Genomic DNA, 21232 nt, shown 5'->3' with positions numbered 1-21232 from the left:
CCCCAAGTAAATGCTGCCCTTATAAGCCTTGCCTTGGTTGTGGTCTGTTCACAGCAGTAAAATCTTAACTAAGACACCTGCCCTATAATTCCCTTTGTAGACCAAGGTGACCTGGGACTCAAGAGAGCCACCTGTCTCTGCTGGGACTAAAGGTGTGCACAACACCCAGCTTCAATTAGTGTATTTGAGGCAGGATCTTACTGTGTAGCCTAGTCTGGCCTCAAATTCCCCATCTCTCCCCTCCCCTTTCCTCCCAACCCCCCATACTGGGCTCACAAGGGTGTGCAACTATGCCTAGAAGCAGTAGATGGTATTTCCCAGGACTGGTGATGAACCTCTCCCTTCCTGCAGACTTGCCCTGTAGGCTTTCCTTCAGTTAGGTTGCATTTGGTAAAATGGTTCTAGTCATTTTTCTCAACACCCTTCAAAGGCACATGCCTATCTGTGGGAGGTTTCAACCATCCTGAAGATGGCGAACATATTTGGGACTCTGTTGTTTTATAGGATACACCATTAGAGTATCACAATACATGAATTAAGTCTGCAGATGCGGTACAACACTTTATGTGCCAGTCACTAATGAAATAGAACTCTGCACCTGTGTATCCACACAAGGAGAGGCCCATTTTTCTTCTTCCATAAAACAGAGAGATACACACAGAGGGATTTGGCACTTCAAGTCAAAGAGAGGTAATGGCGGCATCTCTGTGGACCAGATGTTCAGAAAAATGTCTGTCCCAGGTGGGAACCAATCAGAGCTGAACTGAGATAGTTGAGCAGCTCTGGTTTGTTTCAACAACAGCCCAGAAGTTACTGTGCCTGAGACATAGATAAACGGAGAGGGTTTCAGGCAGCAAGAGGCTTAAGCCTGCAGCAGGCTATGTGGGAATGGTGGCAGGGAGCGCTCTGAGGAAAGCCATTGCCTGGGTGCATGTGTTCATTCCCGAGTTTTACTGGTGAGTTTATAAAGTCTGGGAGCACAGGTCCACAGAGCAAAGGCCACCACAGAGCCAGCTGCAGCTTCCTTTCATTGAGACCCACAACTGGAAACAGTATGGGTGCTGTCCTAAAGATGAACTGAACTTCGAGGGCAACGATGGGACACGCCTTCCCGGACGAGCCAACAAAGCGGGCCAGGCAAGCCACGTGACAAGATCATCAGTTTCCAGCAGGCCCAGTGCACTAGCCAGAACTGCACTCCCAGCGAGCGTCTGTCCACACCCCGCACTACTTCATATCTTTTTCATTTTGAGAAGTGTTATCCCCTGCTCCCCGGAACTCTGGCAATGAAACCCAAGGCCGCATTCCTAGACACTATCACTGAATGACAGTCACAGCTTTTATTATTATAAAAGGCTTACTGGGTGTTTGTGACACAGGGTTTCTTTGTACAGCCAGGCTGATTACAAACTCTCTATCTCCCTACCCTGACCTCCAAGTGCTAAGGCCACAGTGTGTACCAATATGCCAAACTGTCTTAGTTTGGCATCAAGACGTCTTAGATGTAAATAGCCTGGAAATCATGTCACCTCTCTGCTAGACACTGACGCTCCCTTCAATAAAGGGAAACTGACACCATAGGCACTTTTCCTAGTACAGTCACCTAGCTCTGTTCTGGCAAGGCCAAGGCCACATCTCACAGGCCACAGCTTTTGCACTTTTCTGTCCCAGTCGACTTGGCCTTCCTTAAGTCTGTGGAAGAGATGCCTCCACCTGTATGTGACACCTGACCGCACCAGGACTCACCATTTAACCACCAGGGCTCCCTTTGGAGACACCCTAAGAGACCCAGTTCCCCTCAAGCTGGTTTGGGTTCTGTACCTAAAAGGAACTTGCTATTGGTGTTTGAAATTGAGTAAATGAGAAAAGGTGAGACACCCACAGCAGATCACATTAGCATCCTGGGAGGAATGGCAGCCGTCCAATACAAGAACCACAAACAAGCCAAGCCTTCCTTGCTGCAAGGCCAATCACAACGATGATCTTACATCACCAGTAAAAGGTCCACTTGCCTGTGAGGAGCTGACCAAGGGCTGCTCATACTCCCAAGACAGGGCACAGCTCTGCTAACCTGGCCATTAGGTTCAGCCACTTGCTGTGACAACAGAAATTCTTCAGGCATGGCTGTCCAGCTGACCTGCCAGAAGCTCAAAGAACCTTTCATCTCACAAATAGAATTCTATAAAATCTAAAGGGCTGCACCTGACATTTGGAGGGGGTTTGGGGGAACTGTCTTGAGATAGTGTCTTGTCATTTTGCTAAGGCTGGCCTCCAAACTTAAGGGATCAAGCAATCCTTCCTTGACTCTTCGGTATCTGGCATTACAAAGTGCAAGCCAGGACTGGAGAGATGGCTCAGCATTTAAGACTACTGGCTGCTCGCTCTTCCAGAGGTCCTGAGTTCAATTCCCAGCAACCACAAGGTGGCCCACAACCATCTGTAATGGGATCCAATGCTCTCTTCTGCTGTGTCTGAAAACAGCTACAGTGTACTCATATAAATGAAATAAATAAATCTTAAAAAAAAAAAAGTGTGACCAGGCAGTGGTGGCGCACGCCTTTAATCCCAGCACTTGGGAGGCAGAGGCAGGTAGATTTCTGAGTTTGAGGCCAGCCTGGTCTTCCAGAACAGCCATGGCTACACAGAGAAACCCTGTCTCAAAACAGAACAGTGCAAGCCACTGTAGCTGGCCCTTTCAAACGTCCTCAAATGTCCTTTTAAGGCTCAGATAGATACCTACATGAGGATACATTGCTGATATCTCTGAAAGAAGTCAGGACAGGAACTCACACAGGGCAGGAACCTGACGGGAGGGGCTGACAGAGAGGGTGAGGAGTGCTGCTTGCTGGCTTTGCTCCCCTTGCCTTATTCCGCCTGACTTCTTAAAGAACCCAGGACCACTAGACTAGCCCTGGGATGACACCACCCATGTGCTAGGCCCACCCCTGATCACTAATTGAGAAGATACCTTACAGCTGGATCTCAGAGGCATTTCCTTAACCGAGGCTCCTTCCTCTTTGATGACTGTAGCTTGTGTTAAGGTGACACAAACCCAGCCAGTACAGTATGAAAGGAGGGTTCAGCCACACATGCTATAGAAAAATGATCCTCCCCAAACAACAGAAATTCGTCTCTTTCCGGTTGGGAAGCACAACTGTCTAGCCTGCTCCTCCCCCGGAGCTCCGCTCTGGGAACTGTGCTCACACAGTGGGGATCCTGAGGCTTCTAGACCCCTCTACCAGGCAACTTTGCCTCGGAGATGCTTAGCAGCGTGGTTACATCATAGAAACTGGACAGTCATGGGAGTCAAGGGACAATGGGGCAGATTTGGCAACTTAGGGGAGCCACAGTTACATGGTGGGCTAGCACATCTGTGTAATTCCCAGAGAGAGCAGAGACAATGTCAAGACAGGGCAGGGATATCTGGGGAGAGGGGGAGGATGACAAAAAAATAAAAACAAAAAACTCCAAAACAATTGCTTAAAATTTTTTCCAAATTTATTAATGGAATAAATATACAAAACCATGAAGTTCACCAAACTCCAGAGCAGAAGAGTAGACATTTAGGCACACCTGAAAACACCCCAAAGAAAATGTTATGACCGAAACAACCATGTGACTCACTGCTGACCTGTCATCAGAGACAGGGACCAGATGAAGATGATGACAATGACAATCATGGCTATGACAGTGATGATGATGACAAGAAGTCAGACACAGATGCGAGACACACCTGCTGTGTGTTAGACAGGAGGAGCAAGGAGAGAGGAACAGAAAACGCACTGTGGAAACAAGGACAAAGCTGTGCTTTAGATAATACAGGTGAGCAAGAAACTCACCAGAGATGAAGGGAATTTCATGATGTAATGTTCAATAAGTGTAAGAACTGAACAGTAGCTTTAACATATAAAGTAAACCAGAAGAGTTAGAGAAGTAGAAACTGTGGACCTAATCAGGACGCAGTGTCCATGCGTGAACTGTCAGATGGGGAAAAAAATCCAAAACCCATCAGAGCCATATATTTTTTAAAAGATTTATTTACTTATTTATTTTATGTATAGTATATGAGTACACTGTAGCTGTACTGATGGTTGTGAGCCATTATGTGGTTGCTGGGAACTGAACTCAGGACCTTTGGAAGAGCAGTCAGTGCGGTCTCTCCAGCCCAGAGCCAGACATATAAAGTCACTGAATTAATATACAACTGACAACTTAGCAAACGCTGATGAAGTTATTTTTAATCTCAAAAAAGGCAATTGCCACAATCCTAATTGAGATTTGATTTTGCTCTTAGTTCCTTATGAAAATGAACCAGCGAAGGCGGTCATCTGACCGATCCGACCAACCACTCACATGATAGGTGTCCAGAACCCACCCTGCTGCCGGCTGATGGTACGTTCTTTCCAACACACACAGCACAGATCATGTCAGACCCTATCCTGGGTCAGTCACAACAAGGATGCCAGGTACTTTCTGTCCTGAATAGTCAGAGAGTCACTATCAATAAAACATTTACAGAAAACACAAACATTTGCTAATTGGGCAATACACTAATAATAATAAAAATAAAATCTATAATCAGTGATCAAAGACTTAAGGAGCTAAAGAAAAATGATAAACACAAGGCATGTAGGAGAGGAAATACAATTCAAATGCCAATGAGATCAACAACTGAGAAAAATCCACAAAGACAAAAAACTGATTCTTTGAAAACCAAACAAAATAGGTCCCTAGCTAGAATAAAAATCCCCAGTGAGAGGCCTGGAAGCAGCTAGGCTCCATCCCTGGTCTCACACACACACACACACACACACATTCATATTCTCATTCTCTCTCTTTCTCTCTCCTAGAAAGAGAAACAAGTTTTTAAAATGAATGTTATGAATATCTGTGTCTACAAACCTGACTGCTTTGGGTTATACAAATAAATTTCTTGAAAATATCTTACTCAAGTGACACAGTATATAAAGCCAAAGAAATGTATAAACCTCTGACAAAGCAGGCACAGCAGCTCATGCGAGACAGGAGGATCACTGCAAGTTTGAGACCAAAGTGAACCACACAGTTCTTGGTCAGTCTGGGCTACAGAGTATCTCTTACAAAAACATCAAAAACAAAGAAAAATAACATACAAAAGTTTTCTCCTCCAACGAAAACCTCAAGTTCAGGTACCACTGAAAAGAGACTAGTTTGAAAAGAGACTAGTTAGAACCGAATTATTAAAAAATTGGCTTTTAGTATCAAAAGGAACACAGGCCACAAGTCTGTCACAGCGGAGGAAGTGTGCCAAGGAAATTCACTTCTTCTTCCCCTTGGAAGGCTTGGCAAATAAAGCTGGGTCAATGAGTTCCTTTGTGAGGCCTCTGACAGAGAAGAGCCTGGCTGCGCGCTCCTGCAGGGTCCCCCCACACTTCAGTCCAAGGACCATCAGTTCACACTTGAGCCTCTCCAAACCCAGCGACTCCAACTCGGCTGCAGAGCTGAATGCTGACAGATCCACCGCTTCCAGACCAAGAGCCTGATGGGAAAAAGAAGCATTAAAGCCAGCCTGTGAAGACTGAAGACCCACCACATTCTATTTTAAGGCAGTGCCATTCGCTGTATTTTCTCCCTGCTACTGACTAGACACACTCACGACAGCGACAAGCATACAGTTCCTCCCCAGTCCCACAACAGGGTCTCATATACTCAAAGCTAAATTTGAATTTGCTTATGTAGCTGAAGCTGGCCTTGAACTCCTCATCCTCCTCATCCTCCTGTCTCTGCCTCTCAAGGGCTAGGATACAGGCACACACCACCATACCTGGCATCTGTTTTTGGCTTTTTAAGACTGGGTCTTGCTATGTATGTATCCCTGGCCTAAAACATTTAGCAGCACTCCTGCCTCTGCCTCCCTCCCATGTGCTGGGGTGTTAGAGGTGAGGCCCAGCACTCCCAGCTCAGAACATGTTGTTAACGTTACTCTTTCTTTTCAGATTTCACCAGTTATAATACAGAGCAAGCCTACTCTCATAATTTTATCATAAGAGCAGGCACCCAAAGGCTAATACTGGTGGGTAGCCACTCTTACTCTGTGCTCCACGAGCTTCGAGCGTTCAGTACTAGCTACGTAAGGAGACCAACGTGCTTCCACTTACATGGTGATTAAAGAAGATGTGTGTGATGGGCTCGCAGCTGTTCTACCTAAAACACCTTTACAGACTTTCAGACGAAACTCAACACTTCTAAGGCCCTGCAAGGATTTTTCTTCCTTCTTAAAGTTTTATTTAATTTTATGTGTATGGGTATTTTGCCTGCAGGTATGTCTTGAGAACTGTGTGTGTGCTTGGTGCCCTCATAGCCAGGGAGGCGAGGGGGGGGGGAGGGGGGGAGATCAGATCCTTTGGAACCAGAGTTAAAGACAGCTGTGTGTGCATGTGCGTGCTGAGAATCAAACCCAGGTCCTCTGGCAGAGAGGCCAGTGCTCTCTTAACTGAGCCATCTCCCCCGCTCCCTGAAACGTAATGTCCTTCCTGTGTGTGACATGTGTGGGCATGTGTGTGAGGACAACTCTGGCTCTGCCCTCTCCTTTCACCTTCACAAGAGCGCTAGGGATAGTCCTTGCCATGTAGGGGCTGGAGAGATGGTTCAGCTCTTAAGCTAAAGGTCCCAAATAAAAGGACAAAAAGGACAGAATGTGAGACTTAGATTTAATGATAAAAGAAATGGGTTTTTCTCTTCTATAGGAAAGACCTTTATATCCAGGTGACAATTATTTTGTCTCACATAAGAAAGAAAACTCTAGGGGGCGGTGTGTGTGTGTGTATACATATCTTTGATCGCAGCAATCGGGATGCAGAGGGTCAGTCTGGTCTACATAGTGAGTTCCAGGACAGCAGAGGCTACACAGAAAGACCCTGTCTCAAAAAAAGAAAAAGAAAAGGAAAGGAAAAGAAAACCACAAGCCTCAATTTAGTAGTAGGAAACATAGCGCACTTGATCAACTTGAAAGTACCAATATAGACTTGTTATTGCATGTATAAAGAAATAAACAGTGGGCTAGAAAGAAGGCTCAATGTTCAAGAACATCCACTGCCCTATCATGCGGCCTGGAGTTTGGATATTAGCCGCAGGTGGTTCACAAATACCTGTAACACCAAGGGATCAGACACCCTCTTCTGGACTATCTGGGCAACCATACACACTCATGAATATACACACAAAGACAGACAGACAGACAAACAGACACACACACACAAATAAATACAAGTCAGGCATGGTAGTGTGAGTTTCATCTCAGCACCTGGGAAGATATCTATGAGTTTGAGGCCAGCCTGGTCTACATAGTGAGTTCCAACACAGCCAGGGCCACACAGTGAGACTCTGTCTTAAACAGGGCTTCTCTTCTCTATGAAACCTGCCATCACTGCCACTTGCTCTCTTGGTCCTCTGGGTCCTCAGCTATGGGTGCACTTGCCCCACATCCTGCCCTCCCTCCCTCCCTCCTTCCCTCTCTCCCTCCTTCCCTCCTCATCTCCAATCCCCCACGGCCCAATTCCATCTGAACCCTTTTCAGATGCCACTGGCTGTACTCTCTCTCCTATCTACATTAAAAACCTTCTCCTCAACCATAAAACAAACAAACAAACAAAAAAAAAACACTTAAAAAAAAAGAAGAAAAGAAAAAGAAAAATTCCAAACGAGGCCAAATGTGAAGCTCTATCTTAGAACTGAAAAACATGGCACCAAGGACTCCACCTAGTGGCAGAACAGTGAAATTTCAGAGCTTAGAGGACAAGCTTCTCTCATCTGTGGGATTAAATGGTTTTCACTAAGCAGCTGTTGGGGAAGAGGCACATCTGCATCTTAACCCTTTACTGTGCAGATCAGACACTACTGCAACCCCCCACCAAAAACAAACTAACAAACAACCCAAACCCCTGCAGTAGATTACTTTGTAGTCATAGATTTTGAAGGCTGAGAAGAATTACACTGAGTTCAAGGCAGCCTGGACTAGAGAGTCCCAAGCCAGACACAGAAGTGAGACCCTATCTTAAACAAAACAACAAAACCAACCAGACTAAATGGATGGAGAGAGCTCGGAGGCTAAGCGCACCACCTGCTCTCCCAGAGGACATGGCCTGGAACCCCAGTGGACCAATGCCCTCCTTCAGTCTCTGTGGGTGCCATACATGCGCTTCCCACACAAACACACATGCAAGCAGATCAGTCATACACGTAAGAAAAACATTAGAAGAGAAATGGCAAGGGCTGGGTTGGTGGCTCATGTCTGTCATCCCAGTGCTGGAGAGGTAGAGGCAGGAAGACCTTCACTTTGGGGCCAGCCTGGTCTACATAGCAAGTTCCAGAGCATGCACCCCAGTGCTCTCACTCGCTATTTCTGTTGTTGCTGTTGTTTGTTTGTTAAGATTTATTTATTTTCATGTATATGTGTACACTGTAGCTGTCTTCAGACACACAAAACTCGGCATCAGATCCCATTACAGATGGTTGTGAGCCACCATGTAGTTGCTGGGAATTGAACTCTTGAAGAGCAATCTGTGCTCTTTACCACTGAGCCATCTCTCCAGTCTGTTTGCTTGGTTTTGTTTGTCTGTCTGTCTGTCTGAGATATGGTTTCTTTGTGTAGCCCTGGCTGCCCTGAAAACTCGCTCTGCAGACCAGGCTGGCCTAGTGCTGGGACTAAAAGTGTGCACTACACCCCCACCCCCAGTCCCTGTTAAGAGTGAAAACAAGACCCCAACATACTGTGTCTCCTGAGTTGTTTCCCTCCAGATTAGCAGCAGGGACACTTTTCCTGTCTTCTCCAGACAAAACCATGGCAGCTCTGTCCCCACCAGACATTCCTGTCTTTTGGTCCTTTTCTGTGGCCTCATGACTCTCTGTTTCCTTCCTTGCTGGCGTCTCCTCTGGGTCTGTGACTGTCTTCCTCTCGTTGCACTCCTTGTCAGAGGTCTCTCCTGGCTCAGTTCCTGTGTTCTCCAAAATGCCCTGCCCAGGCTCGGTCACGGGGCACTGAAGCTTTTCAGGTGACTCAGAGTGTGTACCAGAGGCCGAGCTCCGAGGACTGCCAGGTCGGTCGGCTGCCACCTCTACAGCATCAATGCCGTCTTCCCGAGCACAGCAGCTCTGCTCCGAAGTCCCAGGAGCATCCTCACTGTCATCCTCTGAGCTGTCCTCTGAGCTTCCAGTACTGGACCCCTCGGCAGCCTCCAGCCCATCCATGCCCAACCTGTGGGGAGAAGCAGAAGGGCGTGACTCCATTCCCAGCCTATCCCTTTCTCCCTGCATGGAGGATTCTCTGTCTAAGGAACACAGGCTAGCTTAAAATGGCAAGTAGGCAAGTTTCAGAAAAGTATGTTCTGAAGCATAAACAGAAGGGGAAACAACTCAAGAGGGCTGCATTCAACCACTGTAAAGCCAGACGCGAGCGCCATGTTCTCGCCAGTACCCTCAGACCTAAGCACTTTGTTTTTTTTTTTTTTAAAGACTTATTTATTTATTTTATATAAGTACACTGTAGCTGTCTTCAGACACACCAGAGAAGAGCATCAGATCTCATTACAGATGGTTGTGAGCCATCATGTGGTTGCTGGGATTTGAACTCATGACCTTTGGAAGGGCAATCAGTCCCTAAGCACTTTCATATGGCTTTTTACTGTGTCTAACTATCAATTACTGTGTCTAACTATCAACAGTTGGAATTGATACAGAAAGGGAAAGTTCCAAGGGTAATTTTAGGAGAATAGCGTGTGCGCGCACCCACCCATACACACACACACACACAGACCACATACACACCCAAATGTATTGTTCAGATTCTGCCAAATGGCTTCAGTGTGTACAGGGCACAATCAACACAATCTGAAGCTCTGAGTGCTCCCAGCAATGCTACTTAAAAACGTGCTTGTTTGAGCCCTGAGTGTGGAGCCCACGTTGGTGATCTGCAATCCAAGCAGAGAAGGCTGACACAGGAGAGCCCCAAGGCTGAAGGGCAGCCTGGCAGGCAGAGCAGTACCCTATTTCACATAAATATTAGAAACAAAGAAACAAACAAAAGAAAATCGGGGGCTGGAGAGATGGCTCAGTGGTTAAGAGCACCAACTGCTCTTCCAAAGGTCCTGAGTTCAATTCCCAGCAACCACATGGTAGCTCACAACCATCTGTGATGGGATCTGATGCCTTCTTCTGGTGTGTCTGAAGACAGCTACAGTGTACTCATATACATAGAATACATACATCTTAAAAATTAAAAAAAGAAGAAAATCAGGAGAAGGGGGGAGGGGAGGACTGGCACTTGTGCCAACAGATAAGGTGGAAACGGCACACAGGTCCTCCAAGATCAATGTGGAGGAAACAGGAAGGACTTACCAAAAGCATTTCCTTTTCCTTTTTTTTGCACTAGTTTCCTGGTCCGTTTTTGACTTGTTAGGCCGTTTCCGAGTCTCAGTGATTTCTGCTGATACCATCTTGCTGGATGCAGCCTGCATACCTAAATGAAAATTTAGCCATTGCTATCAGGATACAATCTATAATCTGAAGCTCTGTATTTAGTAACAAGTTTTCACACAGACTTAGTTATGGTTGTTCCTCACCTGATGAATGTAAATTGTCATACCAGATTTTTAAATGGATATGAGATTAATCTCAAATGCAAAAAAACCATTATGGAACCACACTTGTTTGTGGCCAGGCCTCATTCAGACCAAGCTAGCCTCAACACACTGTGTAGCTGGAGATGACCCTGATCCCTGATCCTGTGTGCACTGCTCTAGTGGGAGGGTCACATGTGTCACCATCACTCCTAGCTAGGACACTGTCTGGATTTTTGGCTTTTTGTTTCATTTTTTCAAGACAGGGTGTTTATGTATAGCCCTGGCTGTCCTGGAACTCTCTCTATAGACGGGGGGGGGGGGGGGGGGGGGTGAAGGGGGGGGGGGTGAAGCTTGAACTCAGAGAAATCCACCTGCCTCTGCCTCACAAGTGCTGGGATTAAAAGTGTACCACCACACCCAGTTTAGAATTGTATTTTTACAACACAACATGCAATTTGTAACTTGAAGCTGAAGGTTCATAGCTAACAGTTATTTACATATATGTCTTTCTTGTCCTAGTCTTTCTGATGAAAAGTCCCTTTAAATTAACTGGACTCGAGACAGGCCCAGGACACTACCTTGGATGCTTTAAATATGCTGACATATGTACACAACTCCTGAAGACTTCCCCTAGTCCTGCACTGCACAGGGAGAAAAAAAAAAAGATGAACTGGAGAGACGGCTCAGCCATTAGAGGCTAGGCTAAGGAGCCTAAGGGATTTCCAGAGAGGCACACTAACGTTGTATCAGTGCTGTGCTGGGTGTGGTGGAGGGTCAGCACGTGATAACAGGCTGTGCTGAGTTTTGAGCAGAGGCTCCAAGGTGTTCTGTTCCTCACCCTCCTCCAACATGCTCAGGTCCATTATGAGCAACGGATCCTGGCTCCAGGGGCCGCAGAGCATGTGGAGGATTCCTTGCTCTTACCTTTGAGGACTGAGTCCTCCAGACGCTCAGCCATCTCATGGCACTGCCTCTGGTAGTCGGGACTGGTGAAGCAGTGTGCAGGCTCGGCAAGCTTTCGCTGCAGCCTCTCCAGGCGCCTTTGCTCCTTTTCAGCCTCTCGCTCAGCTTGCTGTTTTACCCACTCAGCCATCCTGGGGAAGGGAGGGACGTAACTGGATGGTGTACCGTGCACAGGCTTACACAGCACATGTCACACAGCACTTAGATCAATGGCAGACCATGCGTATGAAGGTAGTCCCACACTGCGAAGGACTTGAAAAACTCTTATTACTTAATAACATTGTATTCATAGTAATATTTATTCACCTGTTTATGTTATTAAAAACAAAAAACAAAAACCCAACACCTCCAGCTACAAGTAGTGTTAAAGTACAGACCAGTCAAGCCCGGGACATACTGTTTGCTAATAATAACTCCCCGTGACCCACCTAGCTAGTTATTGAGGGGAGGGTGATCACAGGGATGAAAGCCAGGACCTTAGGCAAGTGTGCTACCACCAAACCACACTGCTGCTCTAGTGCTGCTTCACGTACACCTCTGCCTTGAGGCAAGTTTACTTATGCTAGGCATGGTGTCGAACAACTTTAAACCCAGCACTGGGAGGCAGAGGCAAGCAGATCTCTGTGCGTTCAAGGCCACCCTGTGAGCTAAAGGATAGCCAGAGCTACAGAGAGAAACCCTGTCTCAAAAAACCAGAAACACAAGAGACAAACAATCCTATCAAGTTTACCAGGAAACTGTATGCCATGTCTCACAAGCCACACTCATGCATCAGTCCACCAATCTCCTCATCTGCACTCTCTAATGCTCCCTCTGTGGCTTGATCAGGAATTCTGTTAACAAGGTATTTCCCAGAACTCACCCCCAAGCATTTTGACTATATAAAAAAATGTTCCCTAGACAATTAATGGACTCCTAATCATATTATGATACTTCTCCAGAAAGGTATGTCATGTTGAATGTCACAATACTATAAAAGACTGGTGGTTTGAATAGTTTTGGCCCCATAGAGTCATGTGCTTAAATGCTTGGCCATAGGGAATGACACTATTAGGAGGTGTGGCCTTGTTGGAGGAAATACATCATTGTGTAAGTGGGTGTACTGGCTGGTTGTGTGTGTCAACATGACTCAGGCTGGAGTTACCACAGAGAAAGGAGCTTCAGTTGAGGAAAGGCCTCCATGAGATCCAGCTGTAAGGCACTTTCTCAATTAGTGATCTAGGGTGGGAGGGCCTCCTGTGGGTGGTGCCATCCCCTGGGCTGGTAGTCCTGGGTTCTATAAGAAAGCAAGCTGAGCAAGCCAGGGGAAGCAAGCCAGTAGGTAACATCCCTCCATGGCCTCTGCATCAGCTCCTGCTTCCTGACCTGCTAACTTCCTTTGGTGATGAACAGCAGTGTGGAAGTGTAAGCTGAATCAACCCTTTCCTCCCCAACTTGCTTCTTGGTCATGATGTTTGTGCAGGAATAGAAACCCTGACTAAGACAGTGGGCTTTGCGATCTCCTATGTTCAGGCTCCACCAGTGTGAAATCAAGAGTCTCCTCCAGGCTTCTTGCAGAAGACAGTTCTTTCTGGCCGCCTTCAGATCAAGATGTTGAATTCTTGGTGCCTTCTCCAGTGCCATGTCTACCTGCACACTGCCATGCTTCCTGCCATGATAATAATGAACTGTACCTCTGAAACTAAGTCAGCCCCAATTAAATGTTTGCCACTATAAGAGTTGCTGTGGTCATGGCTTCTCTTCACAGTAATAAAACCCCAACCAAGACAAAGATTTAACTAAAAGGAGATAGCTTACGCTTTCTCATGATTGACATCTCGTAATCTCCTCCCACTGAGATCCCGGCAGGCTTCTCTATTGGTTGTCTTCTCTATCTGTGCACCAAGTGCTCGAAGCATAGACCCAAAACCTGAAACCAAAATACACAGATAAGAGGGTTAGGGATACAAGGCAGGTTAATGAAAACAGCCTTTAAGACTAAAAATGCACTCCTTTCTCTCTTGTTCTTTTTGAAAAGAAAATGGACACCTAAGATTTTACCCAGGACACTAAGGTAGCCATCCATTTGAATGCTGTATTGTACAGTAGGATCCATGAAAAGCTTTAGCCAAAGCCAGACCAAGGTTCCGAGAACTAAGCGAAGGGACTTCAGCAGCAGCTCAGTCAGTAAATTACCTGCTGTAGAACCACACATGAGCTGCGTCTGGGGTCTCAGCTCCACGTACAAGCTGGACAGGACACACGCTTACAACCCCAGCCACAGGACTAGAGGATCCCCAGAGTTCACTGAGCAAACTGATGAGCTCCAGGGTCAGTGAGAAATCTGTCTCCACAGATAAAGTGAAGAGTGACCTCAAAAGACAATCCACTCAACCCACGGCCTCTGCATAACACACACATATGCACACGCATAACCCACACACATGCACAGGAATACACGCCACATGTACAGAGCTACAAGACTCATGTGATGGTGCAGACAGTGGCTCATGACAGGAAAGCCTGTGCCTTCCCCTCAGCACAAACTTGCTGTAAGAAGCGCACCATATTAGCCACCAGTAGCATCTATATCAACTGTGTTTACAACCAACTAGAGAGGAACAGAGGCAAGAGGGTCTGTGGGTCTGAGGCCAGCCTGGTCTATGCAGGTATGGTGGTTCATACACTATGTGAAGGTTGGAGGAGGAAAACTGAGACCAGCCTGGGTCATACTGAGTTCAAGATCAGACTAGTTACAGTCACCCTGTAGCAATGTCACAATAAATTAACAAAGAAACAAACCAAAAACTTCAAAGTTATGAAGTGAGCCTGGCATGAGGGCACCCACCTATAATCCCAGCATTTGGGAAACTGAGGCAGCAGACTTGCCACAAGTTCGAGGCCAGTTTGAACTGCTTCTCAAGACCTTGTCTTAAAGACAAATGATGTTTACGGTGAGGGCAACCTTAAGCTGCTGGTATCTGTGGACATGTTGCTTTCTTAGGAACACATTTCAACAGGCAGGACGACTACACTGAGACTCTGAGAAAACTTAAGAATATGCTGTGTGCCGGGCAGTGGTGGCGCTTGCCTTTAATCCCAGCACTCGGGAGGCAAAGGCAGGTGGATTTCTGAGTTCGAGGCCAGCCTGGTCTACAGAGTGAGTTCCAGGACAGCCAGGGCTACTCAGAGAAACCCTGTCTCGAAAAACCAAAAATAAAAATAAAGAATACACTTGTGCATCCAAAGAAACCCCCAGCTCTTAGTGCAGTCTGCATGCTTCTGCCTTCTTGGCTTCTTCCTCCTCCTCCTCCTCTTCTTCTTAATTTATTTGCTGGGTGTGGTGGCTCACACCTTGGATCCCAGCACTTAGGAGGCAGAAGCAGGCTGATCTCTGAGTTTGAGGCCAGCCAATCTACAAAGCTAGTTCTAGGACAGCCAGGGTTCTATTACACAAAGAAACCTTGTCTGAAAAAAAAAAAACAAACAAACAAACTAAAAAACCAACCAAACAAAAAGGTTTAATTTATTTTATATGTATAGGTATTTTGCCTGTATGCCCAGATATGTGTACCACATATATGCCTGGTGCCATGGTTCCCCAGGAACTAGATTTACAGACAGTTGTAAGCTGCCATGTGGGTGCTGGGAATTGAACCCTGGTTCTCTAGAGACTCTGCTCAGTCTCTAACAGCCAGTGTTCCTAACCACTGAGCCATCATCTCTCCAGCCCTCTTTGCTTTCTTCTTAACTAATCAGTACAGCCAGGACCTTAATCTACCTGACCTGGGAAAACCTGTTTCCTAAGATGACTTTGGGTCACCCTTAGAAGAGTACAACAAGAGACAAATCTTGAAAAAAAGCAGGCAAAGATTGTTTGAAAGCTTGTCCTTCAACAAACTGGAAGGAATAATGGTTACTTTTATCATCTAACTTCCTTAAAGTGCAGCCTAGCTGGAGAAGCTGGGATTTTTAAGAGTTATTTTTTTGCTGAAAGAGAATATACCCCCCCACCCCAAATTACCCAAAACTTAGTATAAATGATTTCACAAGGCAACCCAAGGCTGGTATGCCAGAGACCAGCAAGTCTCCATTTCACAGGCTGCTACTCAAGGCCATCAGCACTACCTACCTCCTTTCCCCCCACGAAGCCTGGGCTCCAAACTGTACACGGCTCCATGCTGCACCTTATCACCGGCATTAACGAGGACTCCATTGCACGTCACAAAGAAGCATTCCACGGGAACTTCCTGGAGACAAGATCAAGGTTTTAATGCCCTTATGACAGTAGACGAGGCCTAGCTTACTCTTAGTAATCACCTTAAGCAGCTAATAGGTTAGAAGACTATTTGTTGAGCTGAAAACAAACATGACCAAACCTGTGTTGGGTGCAGTTTCCTGCAATGGCCGATGCACCCTCCTCTCTTGCAGGTCACGTGACTCACTGTAGTGCATGCACAGGGCTCAGATCTAGCAAGGCAGAAGTCTCACTCATTTCTCCTGACCTCTATACACTGGGGGTCAATTTAATATCAAAACTGATCCAAAGCTTAAAATGCATATCACCCTGACGTGTGTAAGTGGGGAGAGAGGAGAAGGAAGAGTCAGGAGTACATTTTAGGTGGTTTTGTTTTGTTTTTAGTAGAGTGCTTATCTCAGTATGTTGCCTAGATTGTCTACTCAAACTTGCAAGACACCAGGATGTGCACTGCCACACTCAGTGAGAATTTCAGGTTTCACTCTAAATAAAACTACTGGCCTGGAAAGGTGACCATGCCTTTAATCCCAGAACATGGATGGCAGAGGCAGACAGATCTCTGTGAGTTCCAGGATAGCCAGGTCAATATACAGCCACAGTAGCCTTGGCCTTCCTATATCAATTAGCAATTAAGAAAACGATTCCCAGATAATCCCACAGGTCAATTTGGTAGAGACAATCCTCCAACAGAGACTCTCTTGGCTATGTCATCAAGAGAGCCTAACTATACAAAGAAGGTAATTACAAATTAATTGTAGAATAATGACAGTTCACCCACAGCAAGAGAAGGGCAGGCTGCACACAGGGCTGAAAGACAGAAGTGCTAATGTGAAGAGAAGCAATCTCTTTCCTTCTCAGTGATGGAAAGGTACAGGAGACACCACTGCAAACAAGAGATAGGGCTTCCCCAGCTGGGGACTGGGGGCATCTACACAAAATTAGGATAAAGGGTTGTTTAGTCCATGTAACTGTCTACCTTAAGTTGTAAAGATTCACCTCATATTGTTTTTAAACTAAAAACCACTTTAACATCTTTATATGTAATACATATTGTATATGAATTTTTTGTTTTGTTTTGAGACAGGGTTTCTCTTCATAGCCCTGGCTGTCCTGGAGTTCTCACTATAGACCAGGCTATCTTCAAACTCACATGCCTCTGCCTCCCTGACGCTGGTATTAAAGCGACTCACTCCAAATTTTTAAATAATTTTGAAAGACAATGTGAAAGCAGAAACTTTATTTCCAAACAAAATTGTTCAGAGAGGGGCAAAGACTGCATCAAAGCTGTACTTTAGTCAGAGAAGGGGCGCTTCTTCCAGCTGAGGAGGCACTACCAATGGACGCTCAGAAAGATGTTCAACCACCAAAGCAGCAGCCAATGATAGATATTTGTGGAGAGTGTCACACCGAAAATGAGATAAAGTCCAGGGATCCCATCAGATGCAGAGAATGTGGATACAGAATAATGTACAAGAAAAGGACTAAAAGATTGGTGGTTTTTGATGCTCGATGAAATGGGGGAGTTCAGAAGTGTCTTCATTCATACATTTGCCTTATTGATGTTTCTCTTTAATGTATAGCATTTGGCTTAGTTTACTTAATGACAACAACTGTATGCCTATGATTTCATTTAGAAATACAATTGTATTTTAATACTTTGTATAAAGGAAATTTTGGTTTAATATATGGCTTAATTTATTGTTTTTGTAATTCCTCACACAGTGAAGATTAAAAGTATCCCCCCCCCAAAAAAAAAAAAAGCTGTACTTTATTTCCTTTTTACAAAAAGATTTCCTTTTAAAATCCCTTTTCTGGCTGGAGAGATGGCTCAGTGGTTAAGAGCACCGACTGCTCTTCCAAAGGTCCTGAGTTCAAATCCCAGCAACCACATGGTGGCTCACAACCGTCCGTAACAAAAAATCTGATGTCCTTTTCTGGAGTGTCTGAAGACAGCTACAGTATACACACATATAATAAATTAATTAATTAATTAAAAAAATTTTTTAAATCCCTTTTCATTGTGTGTAAGTGTATGACATGTCTGTATATAAGTATGGGCATGTTGGTGCAGGTGCCTTCAGAGGTCAGAGTCGTCCACATCCCTGGGGACAGCTGGGGTTACAGTGGTTTGTGATCTGCCTGACACTGGTGCTAAAAGCCAAATCTGAGACCTCTGGAAGAGCAACCATTAGGCCATCACCCAACCCCTTGCTTTTCTAGTTAAGATTCCTGTCTATTGGGCTGGAGAGATGGCTCCATGGTTAAGAGCACTGACTGCTCTTCCAGAGGTCCTGAGTTCAATTCCCAGCAACCACATGGTGGCTTACAACCACTTGTAATGAGATCTGATGCCCTCTCTGCTGTGTCTGAAGAGAGCAACAGTGTACTCACATAGAATAAATAAATCTTTAAAAAAAAATCCTGTCTATTAAGTTTCTAGTAGAAAAAAGAATTTGGAAGAATTTCCTATTTTATCAAATGTGTAGATTATACATTTCCCAAATGTGTAGATTATAAATGTTCCAATACACTGTATTCACCCACACCTTTGCAGGATCAGCCTACCAGCCTAAGCACCAGAGACAACGTGCAGTCCACTAAGGTCAAATGTACTGACCCTCTGCCGTGAGGAGCTGCAAACAGAGAAACCATGGCAAATGTCTCCAGTTCCTAACAAGAAAACCAAGCATCGCTACAAGAAAAGAGGTTAAGAGAAACTTAAATGACCAACGTCAGGCTTGAACCGTTGAACACACCAGGCTCCTCTTCCCTTGGAAATACACATTTTGGATGCAGAATATTCTACTCAGGAACCCCTAATTGGAAGTTGTACACACACCTGGGCCTTCATGACAAAGGGCAGCAGAAAGTTGCTGTCTTACTGACACCTTCAGCAGCCGAATTCTTCTCATCTCCAGTTTTTAAAACCAACTTTTCCCCCAGCAAATAAGAAAGGAGTAGATTGTCAAGGTCCTTACAGCATTTTACTACTGCAGTATGTCCTTGGGAGTCTCCTATTAACTTGTAGTCACCTTTACTGATGTCTGTTAAGGCTAATGATCAACAGGGCAGAGGTCTTCCTCTCTCAGCGAGAGATAAAACTTCTTCATGGATCAGAACCGTTTTGCTTTAAAAAGTATAGCTTGAACTTGAACTATCTTGATTTTTCCTATTTCATCAAACTGTCCTTAGTAAGCTGCTTGCACTCACATTTACTGTTGTTAAGTAACAGACAGACTCAAATGCTCTCTGATAACTGCTTCTGCTTACCTGTTCTCCAAACTCAATTCTATTGGGGGTTTTTTCTGGATGTCTGGACTCCCATAGTCCATGTACAGTGCCTCTGTTAAATCTAAGGACGAGGTGATAGGAGGCTGTTTTGCTTTCAAGCAGGGTTTCACATAGTCCAGGCTGCCCCAAAACCACTATAGAGACGTGGCTAAGAACCCCCAAACCTCTCAAGTGCTGAGATTAGAGGCATACACCACCAGGCCCAGCCTTATTTCTGTGTCCTTTCAAAAAAGTGTATTTCCAACACTCCTCATTGTTAAGATTCTATTGTTTATGGATCAATTTTAAGTTTAAAAATAAAACTTGAAAATTATTCTTCAAATACATTGAAAAGTCACCTGTTTTGGAAAGTATCTGAATTCGAATGGCTAAAAAAAGGTTCTGTTTTTCTTACTAGACCGCAGAATAGAGAAGAAAACAAAGGCTAGATGTGGTGGGACACACCAATAATCCCAGCCCTCCAGTATGTTCAGAACATCCTGGGCTACAAGGAAAGACTTTCTTGTCCTTGTTTTTTAAAGGACAAAGAAATTAGAAAATCACATATTCTTCTTGGAACTCATCCAAGTCTCTTTAGGAACAGATTTGGTATTTTAACATTTGTTATGTTTCTACATAACAAGCAGAGAAAACAGACTACAACGAAGGCGCAGTCATACAGAAAAACTGTTCTATACCAAACGCCCAGATTAAAATTAGACTCAGGGAACCCAGTAAACTCTTTAGATGATTGAAGAGGTTTGAGATTTCCTAGTCAGTATAAGCCTGCTTCTTTGGGAATTAAAGCTTAAAACTTTAGAAGCACTTAACCAGGGTTTTATATCCACATGGCAGAGTCTAAAGAGGCCCAAGAATATCTGTGAGTGATTGGCTCTGTCAGGATGACTCCATATCCTTCTCTAACCGTTCTTTGGCCTGGATGGGTGTCCTGAGGGTCGGTAAGAAAGCATATTCCTATCTATAATGTGAATGTAAGAAGAGAACCTTAAAGGTATCATTTGGGGGGATAAAAGAAACAGAACGAGAGTTTGTAGTCGAGGTTGGACAAAGCGCAGTAAATGGACGGAGATTCTCTTACGACGTGGGGACAAAACAACGACTGCCATAGACTAGCAGAGGAATGTCCCCATATTAGTCAGAAACACCCAACGACGAACCCAGCCTGGCTTGGTGATCTCTTTCCCCCATTTCCCGGGAACCGCCATCCTCACCTGTTCCTGGCAGTGTCGGTAGATCACATCGCGCACGGAGCACCCAACCGAGGCACACGGCAGCGCCTTCCACACGGTACCGGGGCCGCGAACCCACGCCACCACCGCAGCCTCCGCCATTTCGTCTGGTGACGGAACCTCTGGACTGCGACAGGCACTAGGCGACACAGCCATCCGGTCGCATCTCGATGACGGAAGGCCTCGTCTTCCAGCGCCCCGCCTCCCGGGTTTCCACCACTCACCCCCGCCTTTCCGGAAGGCGGTCACGTGGCCCGGCGTCACGCGAGCTGGCGTGGGGGAGGGGGACAGGAAAGGCCTGCCTGAGGCCGATAAGACCGCGGAGCGCTGGAGCTAGGCGTTGCTAGGGGCGGTTGCTAGGGCGGGGCTCAAGGGACTGGCTATAAAGGGCGAGCTCTGGGCGCGGTTGCTGCGCTTGGGCTACAGCGCTTTGGCTGGGGGTGATAAGCTGCCCGTGGCTCCGCCCAGCGCCGCAGGCCAGCGCGCCACTCCGGTTTGTGCAGCTATTTTTGGGATTGGGAGGGCTGTGTCCCAGGCAGCCACTGCTTCCCGGTGCTGCGGGGAGAAAAACGGCTTCCTCTACCCGCGAGGCCTCCCAGTCCTAGAGAACGGCCCCCAGTGGTCCCCAAACCGCAGCCCCGGCCTGCGTAGTTCCCTAGAGGTTTATGTTCATTTCCTGAACCCCCCTTCACGTTCCTTCCATCACGTTCGGCTCGTTCCTATTTTTGCATGTTTGCGCTCTGCGCTGTCCCCGCTTCAGCTGTGTTTTCAAAATATTTCACAGCAAATGGGCCCTTGTGAACGGCAGGGGCGGGAGTGACGTTTATAGCCATACTGCTTCCAAAAACCCCCGCTGTAACGTTCTTTCTGTGCCCTGGGAACACTCGCGCAGATTTTACAGAGAACAACTTTAAGGT

General features: G+C 45.9%; 1 protein-coding gene and 1 pseudogene across 1 annotated transcript; one reads left to right on the top strand and one right to left on the bottom strand.

The window, feature by feature from the left end:
* Positions 1-3476: 3476 nt before the first annotated feature.
* Positions 3477-20439, bottom strand: Sde2 (SDE2 telomere maintenance homolog (S. pombe)). Its single transcript, NM_145943.1, has 7 exons — positions 20298-20439; positions 15670-15787; positions 13356-13467; positions 11520-11689; positions 10372-10492; positions 8749-9232; positions 3477-5518 (listed from the first exon to the last, which is right to left on the bottom strand). The coding sequence occupies exons 1-7, from the start codon at positions 20415-20417 to the stop codon at positions 5297-5299; spliced, it is 1347 nt and encodes a 448-aa protein (NP_666055.1). The 5' UTR covers positions 20418-20439; the 3' UTR covers positions 3477-5296.
* Positions 17076-17531, top strand: Gm20305 (predicted gene, 20305; annotated as a pseudogene).
* Positions 20440-21232: the final 793 nt, after the last annotated feature.

The sequence above is a fragment of the Mus musculus genome, chromosome 1 (assembly GCF_000001635.26).
Source record: "Mus musculus strain C57BL/6J chromosome 1, GRCm38.p6 C57BL/6J".
Classification (NCBI taxonomy): domain Eukaryota; kingdom Metazoa; phylum Chordata; class Mammalia; order Rodentia; family Muridae; genus Mus; species Mus musculus.
Note: the sequence above shows the minus strand (reverse complement) of the source record. Positions and strands in the feature narration are given on the sequence as shown.